The sequence below is a fragment of the Garra rufa genome, chromosome 4 (assembly GCF_049309525.1).
Source record: "Garra rufa chromosome 4, GarRuf1.0, whole genome shotgun sequence".
Classification (NCBI taxonomy): Eukaryota; Metazoa; Chordata; class Actinopteri; order Cypriniformes; family Cyprinidae; genus Garra; species Garra rufa.
Genome location: NC_133364.1, coordinates 56,589,333 through 56,607,394, shown reverse-complemented (window position 1 = coordinate 56,607,394; position 18,062 = coordinate 56,589,333). Strand labels below are relative to the sequence as shown.

The following is an 18,062-nucleotide window of genomic DNA, read 5'->3' as shown; positions in this document are numbered from 1 at the left end:
AGAAGTTAAAAATTAAGGAATTAGCCTGTATTCAATAGATGGGGCAATAAGTTTTTTTTTTTTTTTTTTTTTACTTGTGTTAGACTGCCGGTCGAAATAAAATAATACTTGATCATCTTTAAAAATGAGAGAATCACTGACATAATTTAGGCTATTGACTGCATAAAAAAGAAACTATTTAAATTTGCAGCGTAAACTTATGAATTGAAAAAGCCAAGAAATAAATCACAACAATAGAGATTTTTCCTATCAAGAAAAACGTTTGATAAAATTACAAAATTAATGCTGAATGATATATGACAGGGAACACTTCTCCGCTATAGCTGCACTTGGTATCAGTGACAAATATTAAATATTTAAAAAATCTTTGTGAAAACGAATGGCAATGACTGGTTGTTGGAATATAAAAATGTTACCTTGTCTGACAGCTCATCAGAATTACTGGCCCGAGTCCGATTGGAACCTGTCTTGTTTCTCTTTCTCTTCCCCATTACACAGCTGCTGTTTTTAATAGCAATGTGATTACCTTTATTTTCGTTTATTTAGATTATAAAGTAAATTTAGAAATATATTTGGAACACTTTTTATTTGTTAAAGGAGAACCCCGGTGTGATATTGACCTAAAGTGTGTTGAATCATGATACCGAGTGTGAACGTACCTTGCATATCTCATCTCGTCTTGTCCACTGCTGTCCGAAATCTGGGGTCAGTTAGCCGATGCTCACTACAGGCTGTCAATGAGAGTCAACAGGGCATCGAAGAAGCCGTGTAAATAAATCAGTGTTTTACGCCATTTACGAGGCACAAAGTAGCTCCACACTTCATTGGTAGACTTCCAAGGGCCCTGGCATTTAAAACGAGACATTGAGAAAACAGAAAAAGCACCGGTAGTTTATTTACAAGTAGATTTATACAGACATCTTCCACCAGGAACAGACCGGTCGCCGCCATCTTAAATGTAGTCACGATAAGTCGAGTGTCGAGCACGAAGGAAACTACAACCTGATAAGTTGATAACCTGATAAATTCCTTGGTGCTCGACACTCGACTTATCGTGACTAAGTTCAGGATGGCGGCGACCGGATTTTCTTTCCCAGGCACTGTCTGTATAAATCTTCTTGTAAATAAACTACCGGTGCTTTTTCTGAGTTCTCAATGTCTCGTTTTAAATGCCAGGGCCCTTGGAAGTCTACCAATGAAGTGTGGCGCTACTTTGTGCCTCGTAAATGGCGTAAAACAGTGATTTATTTACATAGCTTCTTCGATGCCCGATTGACTCTCATTGACAACCAGTTGAGAGCATCGGCTAACTGACCCCAGATTTCGGACAGCAGTGGACAAGACGAGATAAGATATGCAAGGTGCGTTTACACTCGGTATCATGATTCAATACACTTTAGGTCAAAATCACACCGGAGTTCTCCTTTAAATTCAAGTTTTTGTTTTTTTAAAGTATACGACTGAACGGCCAGCGGCAAACCAATTTAGGCTTCTCAAGTCATCACGATTTAAATTAAAATCCATAGATATTAAAAACTTAAAGCATATCATAATATTAGTTTAACCGTTTAACCTAGATAAATGTGTGCTATTAGGCGCATATCCGATCGTTTGAGCAGATAGTAAAGCTGAAGCACGTTTGGCAGGACATGAAAGCGCTGGTGCGTTGTGAAACTTCATTTTTACTCATAAAGGTAAGACTAATATATATAATCCGGAACTGTAAATAAATAATTTAAATGATTCAAATCGAAAACAAAACTCTTTCATTAGCTATAAACCATAAAGATGCATTTAGGCATTAAAGGCGCGCGTGAGCAGATGGCGCACTATCATGTACCAGCGTCAACTTCATCTTTGTGTCAAATACTAGTTTAATAATAAATAATTTGAATATCTCCTTACTTTTTCCCCACGACAGATTCATGGTAATTGTTTTTGCTGGGGCTTTGGGGTCAGTTTAGCCTACTGTGTGCATTTGAACTCGGAGGCGCGGTTGTCATTGCGACAGCACAGCCCTAGTTTTGCTCTCACCATTCATTGCTTTCACCAAGTGAGCCGACTGTACTTTATTAATCTCAAAATTTTAAATCGAATGCCAACCCACCGAACGAATATTTGAATAATCTGGTCCAGCCCTACTTAAAATAAATTTAAATAAATAAAATGTAGTAGTAAAAAAAAAAAAAAAAATGGATCGGCCAGTGGATCGGTTAATTTTTCCGATCCCCGATCCAGCTATTTTTTCAGTATCGGGGTCGATATCCGATCCTAATATCGGATCGGTGCACCCCTAGTTATTGGATTCTAAGATTATTATCTTTAGACACAGTCTGACACTTTTTTTGCCATGAACAGACCCAGACCCAGGGATGTACTGGCCATCGGGAGAACCGGGACATTCCCGGTGGGCCGGTGGAGTAGTGGGCCGATCGCCGAAGCGAGGAAGACCTCTGCCATTATATGCGCGGTTTTAAATTACAGCACATTCGAAACTGCAAATAGCCCAAAATTGTGAATCAGCGGGATCAGTCGCCCGCGTAGCGCTGACGAACGTGCCCTGCGCTTCCAACACAATGTAAAGTGATAAACAGTGCAAGTTGCTTGATCCATTCAGATATAACACAGAATTGTGTTATATAGTCATGTGATATGAGAACATTAAAGGTTCTGTAGGTTCTGCTGGGCTTGGAAACTGCATGATGAGGTAAAGTGGAAAATGCCAATATATAATTATATATACTGTCGGTTTTTTTATTATTATTACAAATTTCATAGTTTATTATTACTGTTTATTAAAAAAAAACATATTACCATGGTAATGTTTTCTTGTGACCAGCATCTTACTAATATCAAAGAACGTTGCTAATACTAGTCAGTTAATATCTGGATTCTAAGCAATAATTTCTTTCTTTTTATGTTTAGTTGTAATTAACTTTAATTGGAGTAAAATGTAAATTCAACAAGACCCTGGTTAAAGAAAAATACCAGTGTCTGTTATATAAATTAGATGTTTACTACAAATATTAAAGTTCTTAAAGGAACAGTTCACCCAAAAATAAAAAAGGTCATCATTTACTCAACATCATGTAATTTCAATCCTGTATGAACTTCTTTCTTCTGTGGAACATAAAGGAAGATACTTTGAGAAATTCAAGAAATGTTTGTCTATAGAGTAGAAATCAAGGGTAACCACATATGTTTGGTTACATTCTACAAAATATCTTTTGTGTTCCACAGAAGAAAATAAGTGATACGGTTTTGGAACGACATGAGGGTGAGGAAATAATTTTTATTACAGAATTTATTAGCAATTAATTTCTTGCAATCTAGCTCAAAATCAATGCTTTACTGCATGCATTTCTATGTGACAAAAATGCATTATTAAGTTTGTTGCATTTTAATTCAGTAGTATCTATAATTATTTGCTTATTTCCTGTTTTATTTATTTATTTACTCCAATTAAAGGCCCTATAACCCAACAAAACTTTCACGGGGGAACTTTTGGGCCGGATGGGCTGGATTTGTCCAGTGCCGAATTTCAACCCCAGTCCAGCCCTGCCCAGACCTACTGGGCACTATCCGTCGTCAAGACCAAATTCCATTCATGACAGTCCTGTAGCGTGTCGGCTTTAGTTTCACGAATTTATCATGTTTGGGACGCTAATCAGCCATTTTAACTGGAAGATGAAGGCGGTGATATTGATGTTGTCCACTAGATGGAGCCACAGGATAAGGAATCTTCTAGGCCTAATATTTTTCGAGTTCCCTTCGATCAGTGGGACTGACAGCTCCACATCAGTTTTTCCCAGTGAACTCATCTGACCACAGCACACATTTCCACTGTCTCTTTGACTATCTGAGATGAGCTCTGGCCCAGTGAACCAGCAGCATCACTTGATATATAGTCTCAGCCTCAGACGTCACGCCCACGGAACGTTGGCTAAACGTCTGATGCATATGGTACACTTAACTGGAAACACTTCAGGAATGTCGAAAGTCGTCATCTGATTAGTTGAATTTGACCGGATTTCCGGAACACGCGAGTGTCGCGTTTATTTTCGGTCCGCCGGGAAACAACGCGCAGACTGGTTTACTCGGCGTTTTGCTAAAAGGTGCTTATGCAGACGCCTTTGTTGTTAAACACATTTGCGACGTTCGCGAACAAATTACTGACTTACTGCTTGTTCTCCCCCTTCTTCGTTAACTTTCAATGCTGGTTATTTCAATGACTGAGTTGTTGCATGCCAGTCTGTTGTTGTGGGGGCATTTCTACGCCCCGAAACGTGACGCTGAACGAAACGAACTGTGATTGGATGTTTGACATGTCGGTCAAACGGCCTTATAGGCGGGCCTTGGCCAATTAAAGCTGCAATGAATTCCAGAGCTTCAGCCGTCAGTCTGAAGGTCTGGCTACGCGAGACTACTTGATATATAGCTTTCTGATGAGCCAAACCTGATAACCTTACATATTACTAATTTACCCTGCTCACAAACTGTTCCAAAACAGCTTATTTGGATATTCTATAACCCTTTTTTTTTTTTTGCCCCTGTCCCAACTTATTTTAGTGTGGTGTAGCCATCAAAATCAAAATTTGTTTATATTTACAAAATATATTTAAGTTGGTCAGTGAAACTTGGAAAATCTTTTCTTTGTACTTTTGTCAATTAAATAACAGTTAAAGAGAATTATCAAATTTACAGATTCCTGATTTGTATTGCATTTTACAATTTGTTATTAAATGGTTAAACATTTATCTGAAACATTACGTATTGTTCTTGTGATTTTTATTCATGCTGGAAATTGTATTAATTATTTAAAAAAAACATTGTGTCTATTTTGTATTTTTAGTCATCAAAATAATTGGATAATAATATGAAAGTGTAGCTTGATTTTTATTCTTAAGATTTTTTTCTATTGATCTAGTATTCTGACAATCCAAACTTATGATTTCATTCTTAGCTTTATTCCATGTGCAAGGAGAGTACGAACAGTGCCTTCAGGTGATGAGATTTTAAAAACAAAAACAATAACTTTATTGTTCCACAGAAGAAAGAAAATAACAATAGGACTGAAATGAAATTAAAATGATTAGCCTATAGTGATTACTTGGTTTTGAAGTTCTTGATTTTTGTTAACTAACCCTTTAAGTAAAATGCAAATACATTCCTTTAAATAAAATAAAACACAAGGCTATATATTTAAGATATTGTTTTTATTACTTATGTTACTTGATTTTAAATAAACATGTTCATCTGTGATTTTTATTGTATGAAACTGGGGAAATTACAGCTGTGCTGACAATGTAATACAAATTCAACAAATCTAACAAAGACCTATCCTGTGCTTCCAGGTCAGAGAGCAACTGTCCATCAAAAGCTCATTAGCCAATCAGAGTAGATCGCTGTTAAGCCCGCCCCCACGAGAGGTTTGTGCCAAAACAGCAAACGAAAATTTGCGAAGCGAAACGATTCTTTGAAAATCATTAACAAAGAATGAATCATATTTGAAGAGCATGTTAAAATCGTGCGACTGAGTTCATTTTTTCATTTTCATTGTGTTTTTCTTCTTTTGCAGTGGCATATTTTTGATCGTTTCTTGGAAAGTTACGTTCAGTTTTATAAAGTTACGTTCAGTTTTATAGGCACAAAAATAATCCCATACTTTTCTGGACAAAAAGTTTCCACACAAATTTTTGTGACATTTAAACTATCGATATAGAATTTATGCGCTAAAGTTAAACGGAAAAAGATTTTGTCGACATATTTTAATCGATAAATGACATTTCAATCAGCTATACACAAAGCCGCCTGATAAAGAAGTGGGTATACGCCGTATATCTGCATAAAGCCTCCACTACACCACTGACCTTAAGTCTGCAAACAAGATGAGATGCCGCCCTTCATTCACGAGAGAGGCGGGAGGAATAATACGGTTTGACTGACAGTTTGAGGAGCCAATGGCGTCACCAGGTTTAGTGGCGTCGCTTACTGACCCAGAAACAGTGATCCGTAGCACTGCTTTGGGGAGTGTCACATTTAGGGCAGAGCACGCCTCTGAAAAACAATGTTTACACCTGTTTGCGTTTCATCGTCGTCTTTTAGCGGCGGTTGACAAACTAAACACTGGCATCTAATGAAAGTTTACAAAGTGCATTTACTTTTGATGATTTTGTCAATGATATGTAATTTCAGCTCAGTAATCCACCAGTTTCCAAACACTCAGAATCATACGTCAAACTCTTATGTTTACGAGTGTTAGCTGAACTGGTGGATTCACGTGTTCATTCATTTCATATATAGACTATGGTTTAATAAAAACAGATTTTGTCATTTTTAAAGGTCATTTTTGTTGCTTGTCTTCACTCATCTGACGCATTTTGTCTCTTCTCCGACTCCGCAGCTCTGTTCATTAGTTTAGTGTTAGTGGCACCAGTCCAGCTGTTTGCAGGAGTTACTCGTGTTATTTCTCCATAACGGGAGTGTATGTGTGTGTGAGTGTGTGTGAGTGTGTGTGTGTGTGTGTGTGTGTGTGTGTGTGTGTGTGTGTGTGTGTGTGTGTGTGTGTTATGTGTGTGTGTGTTATGTGTGTGTGTGTGTTATGTGTGTGTGTGTGTGTGTGTGTGTGTGTGTGTGTGTGTGTGTGTGTGTACTGGTATTCATCACATTGTGGGGACCAAATGTCCCCATAGGGATAGGAATACCAGTAAATTTTGACATTGTGGGGACATTTCTGAGGCCCCATAAGGAAACAGGCTTCTAAATCATACACAATGAGTTTTTTTGAGGAAGTAAAAGTTTGCACAATCTCCTGTGAGGGCTAGGTTTAGGTGTAGGGTAGGTGTAGGGCGATAGAAAGTACGGTTTGTACAGTATAAAAACCATTACGCCTATGGAATGTCCCCATAAAACATGTAAACCCAACGTGTGTGTGTGTGTGTGTGTGTGTGTGTGTGTGTGTGTGTAATATGTGTGTGTTTGTAGACATACATTTCTGTGGTCCTGCTGTAATCCTGGATTCTCCTCCATGATCCACACTAGAAAACACACAAAGAGACACATTCAGTCATTTTATTAAACTGTTGCTACGCAGTACTTGGGTGGTTGCTATGCAGTTGCTATGTGTTCTGAGTGGTATCTAAGGCATTGCTATGCAGTTGCTAGGGTACTTTTGGTGGTTGCTAGGCTGTCACTATGTAGTTGCCAGGGTCCTTGGTAGGGATGCAATGAGCCAATGGATATCACACAAGCAACGTGAAAACTGCGCAATATGTTAAAGTGAAAGTAAAAACTGACAGTGCTTTCAGCATCTGACATGCATTCTCTCCGAGACAATGAGAGACGATTATACTTCATATGCTGATATTAATTTAGTCTTCTACTATTGTGTAAGGGTTGTTTTTTGAAAGACTTAAAGCTCTTAATTTGATGAAACTTCAAAATTCATTGAATAAATATGAGCGCTGCACGTTTCAAAGTCATTTGCTGCGCTGCTTTGTTTACCATTCTGACAGCGCCTCCTGCTGGAAGAGAAACACGTAGAGTTGTAAATGTGAACTGATGGATAATGTGTTATAAAAATTAAAAAAAATTTAAACAAAGTGAGTAAAATATTTGTATATGTTAAGTAATATAATACTTGATTGATAATAATTGTTTAAATTAATATAACTGATTTATTCTTTGAAACTTTAATATTAATTTATGCGATTACAATGCCTTGATTTTAGTAAAATTAGTACACAGTCATAGCCATAAATGCAGGTTGACATACTTGAGTTTGTCCAGTGAATATTTTGGATCCTTCAGTTTCTTAGAAAGCAGCTTCACGCCTGAATCTCCTGGATGATTGTAGCTCAGATCCAGCTCTCTCAGGTGTGAGGGGTTTGAACTCAGAGCTGAAGACACATAACCACAGCCTTCCTCTGTCACCATACAGCCAGACAACCTACAGACACATATAACAACAGTCCACATCACATTATTGTTTGTTTGATTCTTTTATATTGAACTGATTATTCAATAAAAACAACTGGTCACAAAAAAGATCAGGAAGAAACAAATATTCCCCCAAACCATTGATCATTATATACATAGTCACGCTTGTAAATACAACACTGAAATCCACACTTGAACATTTTAAGATTTTAACTTTCCCGGATGTCTGTTTTAAATGTTTTAATTTGTTTTTAAAATTAATTATTTCTCATGGGTTTGAATCAGATTTAGTCAGATGGTCATTTTACACCCAGATGGTCATTTTACCCACTGACTCGACTTGGGTCAGGATCATATAAAATTATAAGATTACTTTAATTAGGATAAGATGGATACTTTTATTGTACTTCTGCGTCATTTTCACTTATCTTGAGGGCCACAAGTAAAAAAAAGTAAAAAAAATTAAAATAAAATGGCTAACCTTAGTCCTCTCTCCCCTATAATATTAGACATTTAATATTTTACAGCATACAGCTATATAACATACTAAGTAACAACTAAATTAGAACTTTTATATTACTTTAACTTTTTATAAGCCTACTATTTATACGATTTTAATAAAATATTATATGATGTGCAAATTTTGTGTTATATTAGATCTGATTGGGAACAATATTTTTGTTCAAATCAGTGGATCTTTAACGGAGCGGTAAAGGAGCGCTGTGAGCTGGTGATGGGGGTTGGTGAGAGGGGCACCTCAGTCGATGAGGACAGAGGGACAGTGGCTCTAGCTATAAGAGCTACTATTATACTGCACTTCCGTTTTTTTTTTTTGCTGCACTGTACACATAAAAAAAATGCCATTAAAAGCATGTTTCAAAATTAAATAGCTAGTTATGTAGCCTTCTTAAGACTCAAATCCAGATCAGCCTGCATCAGTTAACTGTGTTGCATCCTACTAAAAGTAGCCAAATTCTATTAAATTTTTAGGCCATATTCACAATTTCAAATGTATATTTCAATTATCCAGTGCTACATCCAAACTAGAAGTAGCACTCATCTGTTTTATGACATATGGAGCCTATTTGCCATGTCAAATGTGGGACAAGTTAGGCTGACATACTGATTAGCCAAAGCTCACTGTGTCATATCTTTGCCAAAACTATCCCAGAAACATGTTAATATACCTGGGCCACATTTGCTGAAACATACGTGGACCACATTTGGTTTACACCCTGATAAGTCTTTGTCGATTGTGCCACATTTTTGCCAAAGGTGGCCCACATCCGGATGCTATCTGGGAATGTTGACTCTTGTTCTGGCATTGCATTGAGAACAGATTGTTGACAAAAATCAATGGCCATTTATTGTGGTAGCAATTTATTAATTATTTTATGGAAAACCAGTTACCTCAGTATCTCCAGCTGACAGTTTGGACTCTTCAGTCCTTCAGAAAGAAGCTTCACTCCAGAATCCTGCAGGTCATTGTTAGTCAGGTCCAGCTCTCTCAGGGGGCAGTTTGAGGACTGTAGAGCTGAAGACAAACTCTCACAGGACTGAGCAGTGAGTTTACATCCACACAGTCTGTGAAGAGAACAAAACAAACAGCCATATTAATGTCAATTTATCAGATAGGTTATATAGTTTATAGGGGTGTGACGAGTAGGGCTGGACCAGAATATTCGATTATTTGAATATTCGTTCGGTGGGTTGGCATTCGAATTTAAATTTTGAGATTCGAATATTGGTGTGTTTTTTTCCATACACCTTGCATCTCCCGCGAAAGGTTCTCATTCGTGCTTAAATATGAATGAAGAAGAACAGACTGCTGCACCACTAACACAGAAACAGCAAAAAAAAAAAAAGAAAAGAGAAATTGAGTAATATTTGAGAGACACTATAAAGTACAGTCGGGCTCATGCACTTGAATGGTTGAAGCAAAACTAGGGCTGTGACTGTCGTAATGACAACCGCGCCTCTGCGTTTAAATGCACGCAGTAGCCTAAATCTGACCGCAAAGCCCCAACAAAAATAATTACCATGAATGTGTCGGGGAAAAGTAAGGAGATACGTGAATTATTTTTTAATAAAGTAGTATTTCACAAAAAGATGAAGTGGACGACCTTGATGTCATTTGCTCCTTTAATATGGACGCGGCTTTATAATTTGAATTATTTAAATTATTTTTTTACAGTTTCGGATGATATATTAGTCTTACCTTTATGAGCAAAAATGAAGTTTCACATAGTGCTGGTGCTTTCTGCAAAGCGTGCTTATATCTATGGGTTTAAATTGAAATCGTGATGACTTGGTCGTTACATTAAAAAACAAAAAGTTTAACAAACAAAAAGTGTTCCAAATATATTTCTAAATTAACTTTATAACCTAAATAAACGAAAATAAATGTAATCTCTTTGCTATTAATACCAGCAGCTGTGCAATGGTGAAGAGAAAGAGAAAACAGACCGGTTCCAGTCAGACTCGGGCCAGTAATTCTGATGAGCTGTCGGAGAAGGTTTTAGTAATGATTGCAACGAATGTTTGTTTAAGAGCCGATTTAACATTCTTATTTAGGCTAGATTAATATTTAAATGTATTATTTATTTGATTTATGTTAGCGTTTTACAGGCTGATTGTTCACTGACTGAAGTGCTTAAATAAACACGCACGTTTGTTAAAAATGTTTAGGCCTCATTTATTTTGGGTTGCAAAATAATATACATAGGCTTATACACACAAAGGTTATATATAATGTAGTAATGGATGATATAAACGATACAAAATTGGCCTACGATAGAGATTCTAATTCTATTGCACTATTGGATAATGCATGTTTGATGACGCAATCTACACGCAAAATTTAGAGCAACGAGCTGCAGCCGCCAGCCAGGTGTGTTCAAGATGCACTACACTAGCAGCCGCTCGCAGTCAGGGGAGGAGTAAAGAGACGGCCGTCAAGTCGGACACTTATAGAGGATGAAACTGTACTTCAAACATACACAAAAAAAGGAATAAAGAATAAGAAGAAATGAAACTAAATAAGATAAATAAATAAAAGAAAAAAGTTACCCTATCATTTATTCTATAGGCTTCAATTGTTTTGCTTTTTTTAGTTACTTTAATGTAATGCAATATGACGTTTATTATTTGTATCTTGGTTTTGTAGTTAGCTATAGGACATTTGTTCAATTTTTAGAAGCAGTTTATTCAGTGTAGTGAAGCCTCTCACAACATCCATTAAAAAACGGCCTCTGGTTGACCTTTTTTTTTTTTTTTACTTTAACTCTTATATAATAAGAATATATATTTACCATATTGCCTAATCTTCATTTTCATCATTATTGTTTTGTTTGAATATCAGATATTCGATATAAAAATTGATTACATACAGGAAGTTTTTTAAGAAAAAACACGCAGCACACGTCGTGATTGTCGTCACATAATCTGACCAATGAGAATAAAGTGTGTCGTCATCAAGGCTTTCGCAGCCGATTTTGAGCAACTGCAGCACCTGACCTCTGCGACTGCTCTCGTTTTGCTCTCACAGTACTTTGATGGCACACGTGATCGAAAGGCGGCTGCAGCGCCGATCAAAGTCGGACAAATGATCTTACCAGAATGCATTGTTTTGTAAGGCGGCAGCCGATTTCTGGCGCCGCCGCCGCATGAAGTCAAACGCACCTATTACCTTGAATAAACATGGCTGAAAGTGACAGCGAAACAGAGGAGCTCGTGAAAAAGACTGGTGCAACCAGTACCGCCGCAACCTATACGCAGAGTACGCAGTCTGAGTAGGGCACCAACTCCCGGTGGAGTTTATATATTATAATAATACATTAATATTAATAATATACATACACAAATAAACAAAAATATAATAATATAAGTAAGGGATAATCAACGGTTTGCTGTGCGTTAAAGGAGTTTAAACGAAGCGGAGGGTGATTGCCTCCGCGAAGTGCATTTTAAATCATTTAACGCACGGCAAGCCGTTGATTATCCCGCTTATTCCATGGTTATAGACAAATTAAAACTAGGGTTGATATTTGCAGTGCAAAATTTGACTGAATGGATAAAAAAGATTTTCGTCAGTTATGACACGCAGCTCTAGCATTCTGGCCGCTTCAAATCAGACTCAGAGATTAAATAGTCCGGTAAAATCACATTTATTTGAATGAAATATAGCATTTGTTTCAGTAGATTATCGATCGACCAAGAGAGAGTGTGAAGGCAAGAGAGATGACAGTTGTGTGTGTGCGTAACGTTACCTGCCTGCATGCTGTGGGTCTCTCTCTACAAACAACAATTCATTCAAAAACAGCAGCTTTACCGCCCCGTTGCTGAGGAATATTCAATATGTGCTTTATTGGCATGACAATTATTACAGTGTATTGCCAATGCAGAGTGTTTACAGTGTGTGTGTGTGTGTGTGTGTGTGTATGTGTACCTGGTATTCATCACGTTGTGGGGACCAAATGTCCCCACAAGGATAGGAATACCAGTAGATTTTGACCTTGTGGGGACATTTCTCAGGTCCCCATGAGGAAACAGGCTTATAAATCATGCACAATGAGTTTTTTTGAGAAAGTAAAAGTTTGCACAATCTCCTGTGAGGGCTAGGTTTAGGTGTAGGGTAGGTGTAGGGCGATAGAAAGTACGGTTTGTACAGTATAAAAACCATTACGCCTATGGAATGTCCCCATAAAACATGTAAACCCAACATGTGTGTGTGTGTGTGTGTTATATAAATATATATATGTGTGTGTGTGTGTGTTATATAAATATATATATGTGTGTGTGTGTGTGTGTGTGTGTATATGTGGCGGGTGGGCGGGCTCTCTCTCTCTCTCTCTCTCTCTCTCTCTGTCTCTCTCTCTCTGTGCATTTGCGTGCATCAATTAAAGCAGCGCATTAATATAGAACGGTGATTAAACTGACTTGGAACTACCTGTGCATTAAACGGTTTTACTGCACACCTGCCAGCCAATCAGAATCCAGTATCCAGACATTCCATGGAATAAATGTATATACTGCATTTTACGTTGAACGCAGGCTTGTAAGCACACGTAGTGACGCTCAGCATCTGCGCCACCACACGCCCTCACCTTTTATGTTTTATGAGCCGAGGACATGCTAACATTGTTACTGCTGCTGCCGCTGCTAGATAGAGAACTGTTTGTTCATTTCATAGTTAATTTTGCAAATGATTCGATAGAATTGAAACACTGGTTTCGATTCCCATCCCTACCCAAGATGAAACCCCGTGCATCACTTTCAGGTACTTTCATAATCCAGTGAAACTTCATATTATTCTGTCGACATTAATAATTTGTTTTAACTTTGCTAGTCATGCTAAAATAATGCTAAAATCATGCTAGCGACTTGCTAGTCGTGCTAAAATCATGCTAGCGACTTGCTAGTCATGCTAAAATCATGCTAGCGACTTGCTAGTCATGCTAAAATAATGATAAAATCATGCTAGCGACTTGCTAGTCATGCTAAAATCATGCTAGCGACTTGTTAGTCATGGAAAAATCATGCTAGCGACTTACTAGTCATGCTAAAAATCATGTTAGCGACTTGCTAGTCTTGCTTAAATAATGCTAGAGACTTGCTAGTCTTGCTAAAATCATGCTAGCGACTTGCTAGTCATGCTAATATCATGTTAAGGACTTGCTAGTCATGCTAGAATCATGCTAGCGACTTTGCTAGTCATGCTAAAATAATGCTAAAATCATGCTAGCGACTTGCTAGTCATGCTAAAATCATGCTAGCGACTTGCTGGTCGTGCTAAAATCATGCTAGCAACTTGCTAGTCATGCTAAAATCATGCTAGCGACTTGCTAGTCATGCTAAAATCATGCTAGCAACTTGTTAGTCATGGTAAAATCATGCTAGCGACTTGCTAGTCATGCTAAAAATCATGTTAGCGACTTGCTAGTCTTGCTTAAATAATGCTAGCGACTTGCTAGTCTTGATAAAATCATGCTAGCGACTTGCTAGTCATGCTAGAATCATGTTAGCGACTTTGCTAGTCATGCTAAAATAATGCTAAAATCATGCTAGCGACTTGCTAGTCGTGCTAAAATCATGCTAGCGACTTGCTAGTCGTGCTAAAATCATGCTAGCGACTTGCTAGTCATGCTAAAAATCATGTTAGCGACTTGCTAGTCTTGCTTAAATAATGCTAGAGACTTGCTAGTCATGCTAGAATCATGCTAGCGACTTTGCTAGTCATGCTAAAATAATGGTAAAATCATGCTAACGACTTGCTAGTCGTGCTAAAATCATGCTAGCGACTTGCTTGTCGTGCTAAAATCATGCTAGCGACTTGCTAGTCATGCTAAAATCATGCTAGCGACTTGTTAGTCATGGAAAAATCATGCTAGCGACTTGCTAGTCATGCTAAAAATCATGTTAGCGACTTGCTAGTCTTGCTTAAATAATGCTAGAGACTTGCTAGTCTTGCTAAAATCATGCTAGCGACTTGCTAGTCATGCTAATATCATGTTAGGGACTTGCTAGTCATGCTAGAATCATGCTAGCGACTTTGCTAGTCATGCTAAAATCATGCTAGCAACTTGCTGGTCGTGCTAAAATCATGCTAGCAACTTGCTAGTCATGCTAAAATCATGGTAACAACTTGTTAGTCATGGTAAAATCATGCTAGCGACTTGCTAGTCATGCTAAAAATCATGTTAGCGACTTGCTAGTCTTGCTTAAATAATGCTAGCGACTTGCTAGTCTTGATAAAATCATGCTAGCGACTTGCTAGTCATGCTAGAATCATGTTAGCGACTTTGCTAGTCATGCTAAAATAATGCTAAAATCATGCTAGCGACTTGCTAGTCGTGCTAAAATCATGCTAGCGACTTGCTAGTCGTGCTAAAATCATGCTAGCGACTTGCTAGTCATGCTAAAAATCATGTTAGCGACTTGCTAGTCTTGCTTAAATAATGCTAGCGACTTGCTAGTCTTGCTAAAATCATGCTAGCGACTTGCTAGTCATGCTAATATCATGCTAGCGACTTGCTAGTCTTGATAAAATCATGCTAGCGACCTTGCTAGTCATGCTAAAATAATGCTAAAATCATGCTAGCGACTTGCTAGTCGTGCTAAAATCATGCTAGCGACTTGCTAGTCGTGCTAAAATCATGCTAGCGACTTGTTAGTCATGCTAAAAATCATGTTAACGACTTGCAAGTCTTGCTTAAATAATGCTAGCAACCGCATAGCAACCACATAGCAACACCTTAGCAACCACCCTGGGTACCTTAGCAACAGCATAGCAACACCTTAGCATCTATTCACATTCAAACTATTTATATCTATAAATCTATCTATTTTCAAACTATTTATATCTATCTAGCCTATCTATCTTCAAACTTTATTAATCAAACTAAAACTATTTCAAACAGAAAACCTTTAAACTTTCTTTAAACTAAAAGCTTTTAAAACTACTTAAAACTTATTGGCTAGGCTTTCTCAAGCCAACTTAAAGTTTGCTAACAAACTTTTTATCTAGTTTATCATGTAATTATTCCATTTAATCATAATAACTTATAATAATCATTATAGTCATTTATATGCCCATTTCATTGATTCATTAATTGATTAGTCATTTATATTATGTTATATTATTGTTGTTTTTTTATACATATTTTTCCATTGTTGTTTAGTCTTATGATTGTGTGGTTTCATGGCCTGTTTGTCCTCATAATAAGAGATATGAGGGAATGTTTATGAACCTCAAGGTTCATGGGATGCTGTTTTGAAGTAGTTTGGTCATCCAGTCATCATCCAGTCTGTCTGGAATCACATGAAGAAACACAACAAACGGAGACAGACTAAACCCAGAAGAACTGTGGCAAAGTCTCCAAGATGCATCAAGAGACCTATCTGCAAAGCTACAGTTCTGTTAAAAGTTATAGCCTCTTGTGTAAAAATGAGGATGCTGTCAAAAATAATGTCAAATAGATTTTCTTCATCAATTAACTTCTATTAACTAAATTAAATCAACATTTGGTGTGACCATCCTTTGAGTTTAAAGTAGCTTTTGCCCTATAGGTGTACTTGTGCATAGTTTTTCAGGTAGCTTTGCAGATAGGTGTCTTGAAGCATCTTGGAGATGTTGCCACAGTTCTTCTGGGTTTAGTCTGTCTCCGTTTGTTGTGTTTCTTCATGTGATTCCAGACAGACTGGATGAGGATGAGATCAGATCTCTGTGTGGAGCACTGGCTGTTGTCAGACTCCTTGTGCAAACAAAAATCTCTCTGGATTTGTACAATTAATGGCAAAATAAATGTTTGGATATGCAAACTGATATCTCCTACAGACACACTACAGCAAACAATAGAAATAACTGACTTAAAACCTTTTTTTGTTTTGGTGAAAATCCTAGTGGCCTAAAACTTTGGCACAGTACTGTATATTCAAACTCAGGGTTTCTGCAGATATGAACAAGTGAAATTTAAGACTTAAGACCTTTTTAATACCACCTTATATGAAATTTAAGACCGAAACCTGTAATGGAAATAGATATTATATTACATGCATACATGTAATATTTAATGTGTTTAATGTAAAAAGTAAACACAATTTCATGGCGGTCATAAATTAAATTTATTACTATGATATACAGTGAACTTTTCATATCAGCAGATACTATTCCACACAAAATATCCCCATAAAACTACCACTAGAAATATCTGATGAAAAAAAAAATTCTGAAGCAATATTTTCATCAGTGCTCTATTAGCTTTTACATCTTAAATCTGCATATTTGATTTACCTTTATAAAGGCCTTTTTTTTTACTTCTGAAATGTATGCATTACCTTTGAAATTTATTTTATGAATTTATCAATAAATTCTAAATGGCTGTTAGCAGTGAGATGACATAATTTACACTGCAAAATTAAAAGTGAGATTAATGTTTTAAATACATTTATTGATTTATAAATATGTACATTAGAAATGTTGGGTGTGGAGGCATACTTTTAAACACACTAAATTACCAGCAGGTGGCGGTAAGTCACTTCATGAGCGAGTTATTTCAACTGATTCGATCAAAACGCTGAATCATAGCAAAATGTTGCTAGGAGAATGCTTCTGCTAATGTTGCATATTGTCTAATATGTAAGTAACTACTTGACTAACTAATTTTTTATTGAGCTAAAATTATTGTAACATTTGTAATTGTGAGAATATTCAGCAAAAAGCTCACTTGGTATATTACTGAACTATATCATGTTATAAATAAACTATACATTTGAAATTTTTACCTCAGTGCGTTTCTTTAGAGTGCTGTTACATTCATTTGTTTTAAAGTATGTCACAATTAGACCAGAAATACACTATCCATTATCAATTTCTGTTTACGTTGAATGTATTAAAATATTAATCTTTCCTGCCTTTCGATGCTTCGCTAGTTGTTTTTGTCACTTCAGTTTTAATCAGGCGGTTTGTTCGGTCGGGCAAGAAAAAAAAAAACATTTTAAAAGTATTTCGAAGGCTGGCGGTCAGCTAGCTCGACCTATATTTCTTATTATTATTGATAACATTATATACAGAAAAAGGTCGTTTGACCTGTATTCTGCTACTGCGATTCTGAAGACGCAGTAACTTCCACAGAGGGAGAAAAAAAATCTAGTTGTTAGCAACTGGCCTTAGCCAAGCCCTATATTCAGTTTTTTCAAGCTAAGTATCGCTAAACTTGCACTTCCCCAAAGCTAAAAAGTTAAATCCATTTTACTTCTGCGGTACAATCCGAGAGAGACTCGTGCCAATAACAGAAAGCTGATTGGCTATTGCATGCTGGTCTCATTTGTAGTTTAAATTCAGCAAATTATATTTGGAATAGTGAAATAAAGAACTACAACACCACGGAAACAACAAAAAGAGAATTTAAATGAGCATTAGAGGTAGCGTTACATGGACATCGGAAAAATAAGACCTGTGTAAAATTATTTAAGACCTAGAACAGCGAATTTAAGACTTTTTATGGCCTAAAATTTTGATTTTTAAATTTTAGACTTAAGACTTTTTAAGACCCCGCGGAAACCCTGAAACTAAATTAAAAAAAAGGAGTCAGAGTCTCAATTAAGAGTTTTTTTTTTTTCACTTT

General features: G+C 36.8%; 1 protein-coding gene across 1 annotated transcript in view; it reads right to left on the bottom strand.

The window, feature by feature from the left end:
- The window catches only part of LOC141333044 (uncharacterized), an 86,172-nt gene that overhangs the window by 9,061 nt on the left and 59,049 nt on the right, over positions 1-18,062 (bottom strand). Inside the window, exons 8-10 of the mRNA XM_073837989.1 lie at positions 9,349-9,522; positions 7,775-7,948; positions 6,991-7,037 (exon numbers count right to left, since the gene is read on the bottom strand). Coding sequence (XP_073694090.1) covers positions 6,991-7,037; positions 7,775-7,948; positions 9,349-9,522 — 395 coding nt within the window. The remainder of the gene's footprint in view (positions 1-6,990; positions 7,038-7,774; positions 7,949-9,348; positions 9,523-18,062) is intronic.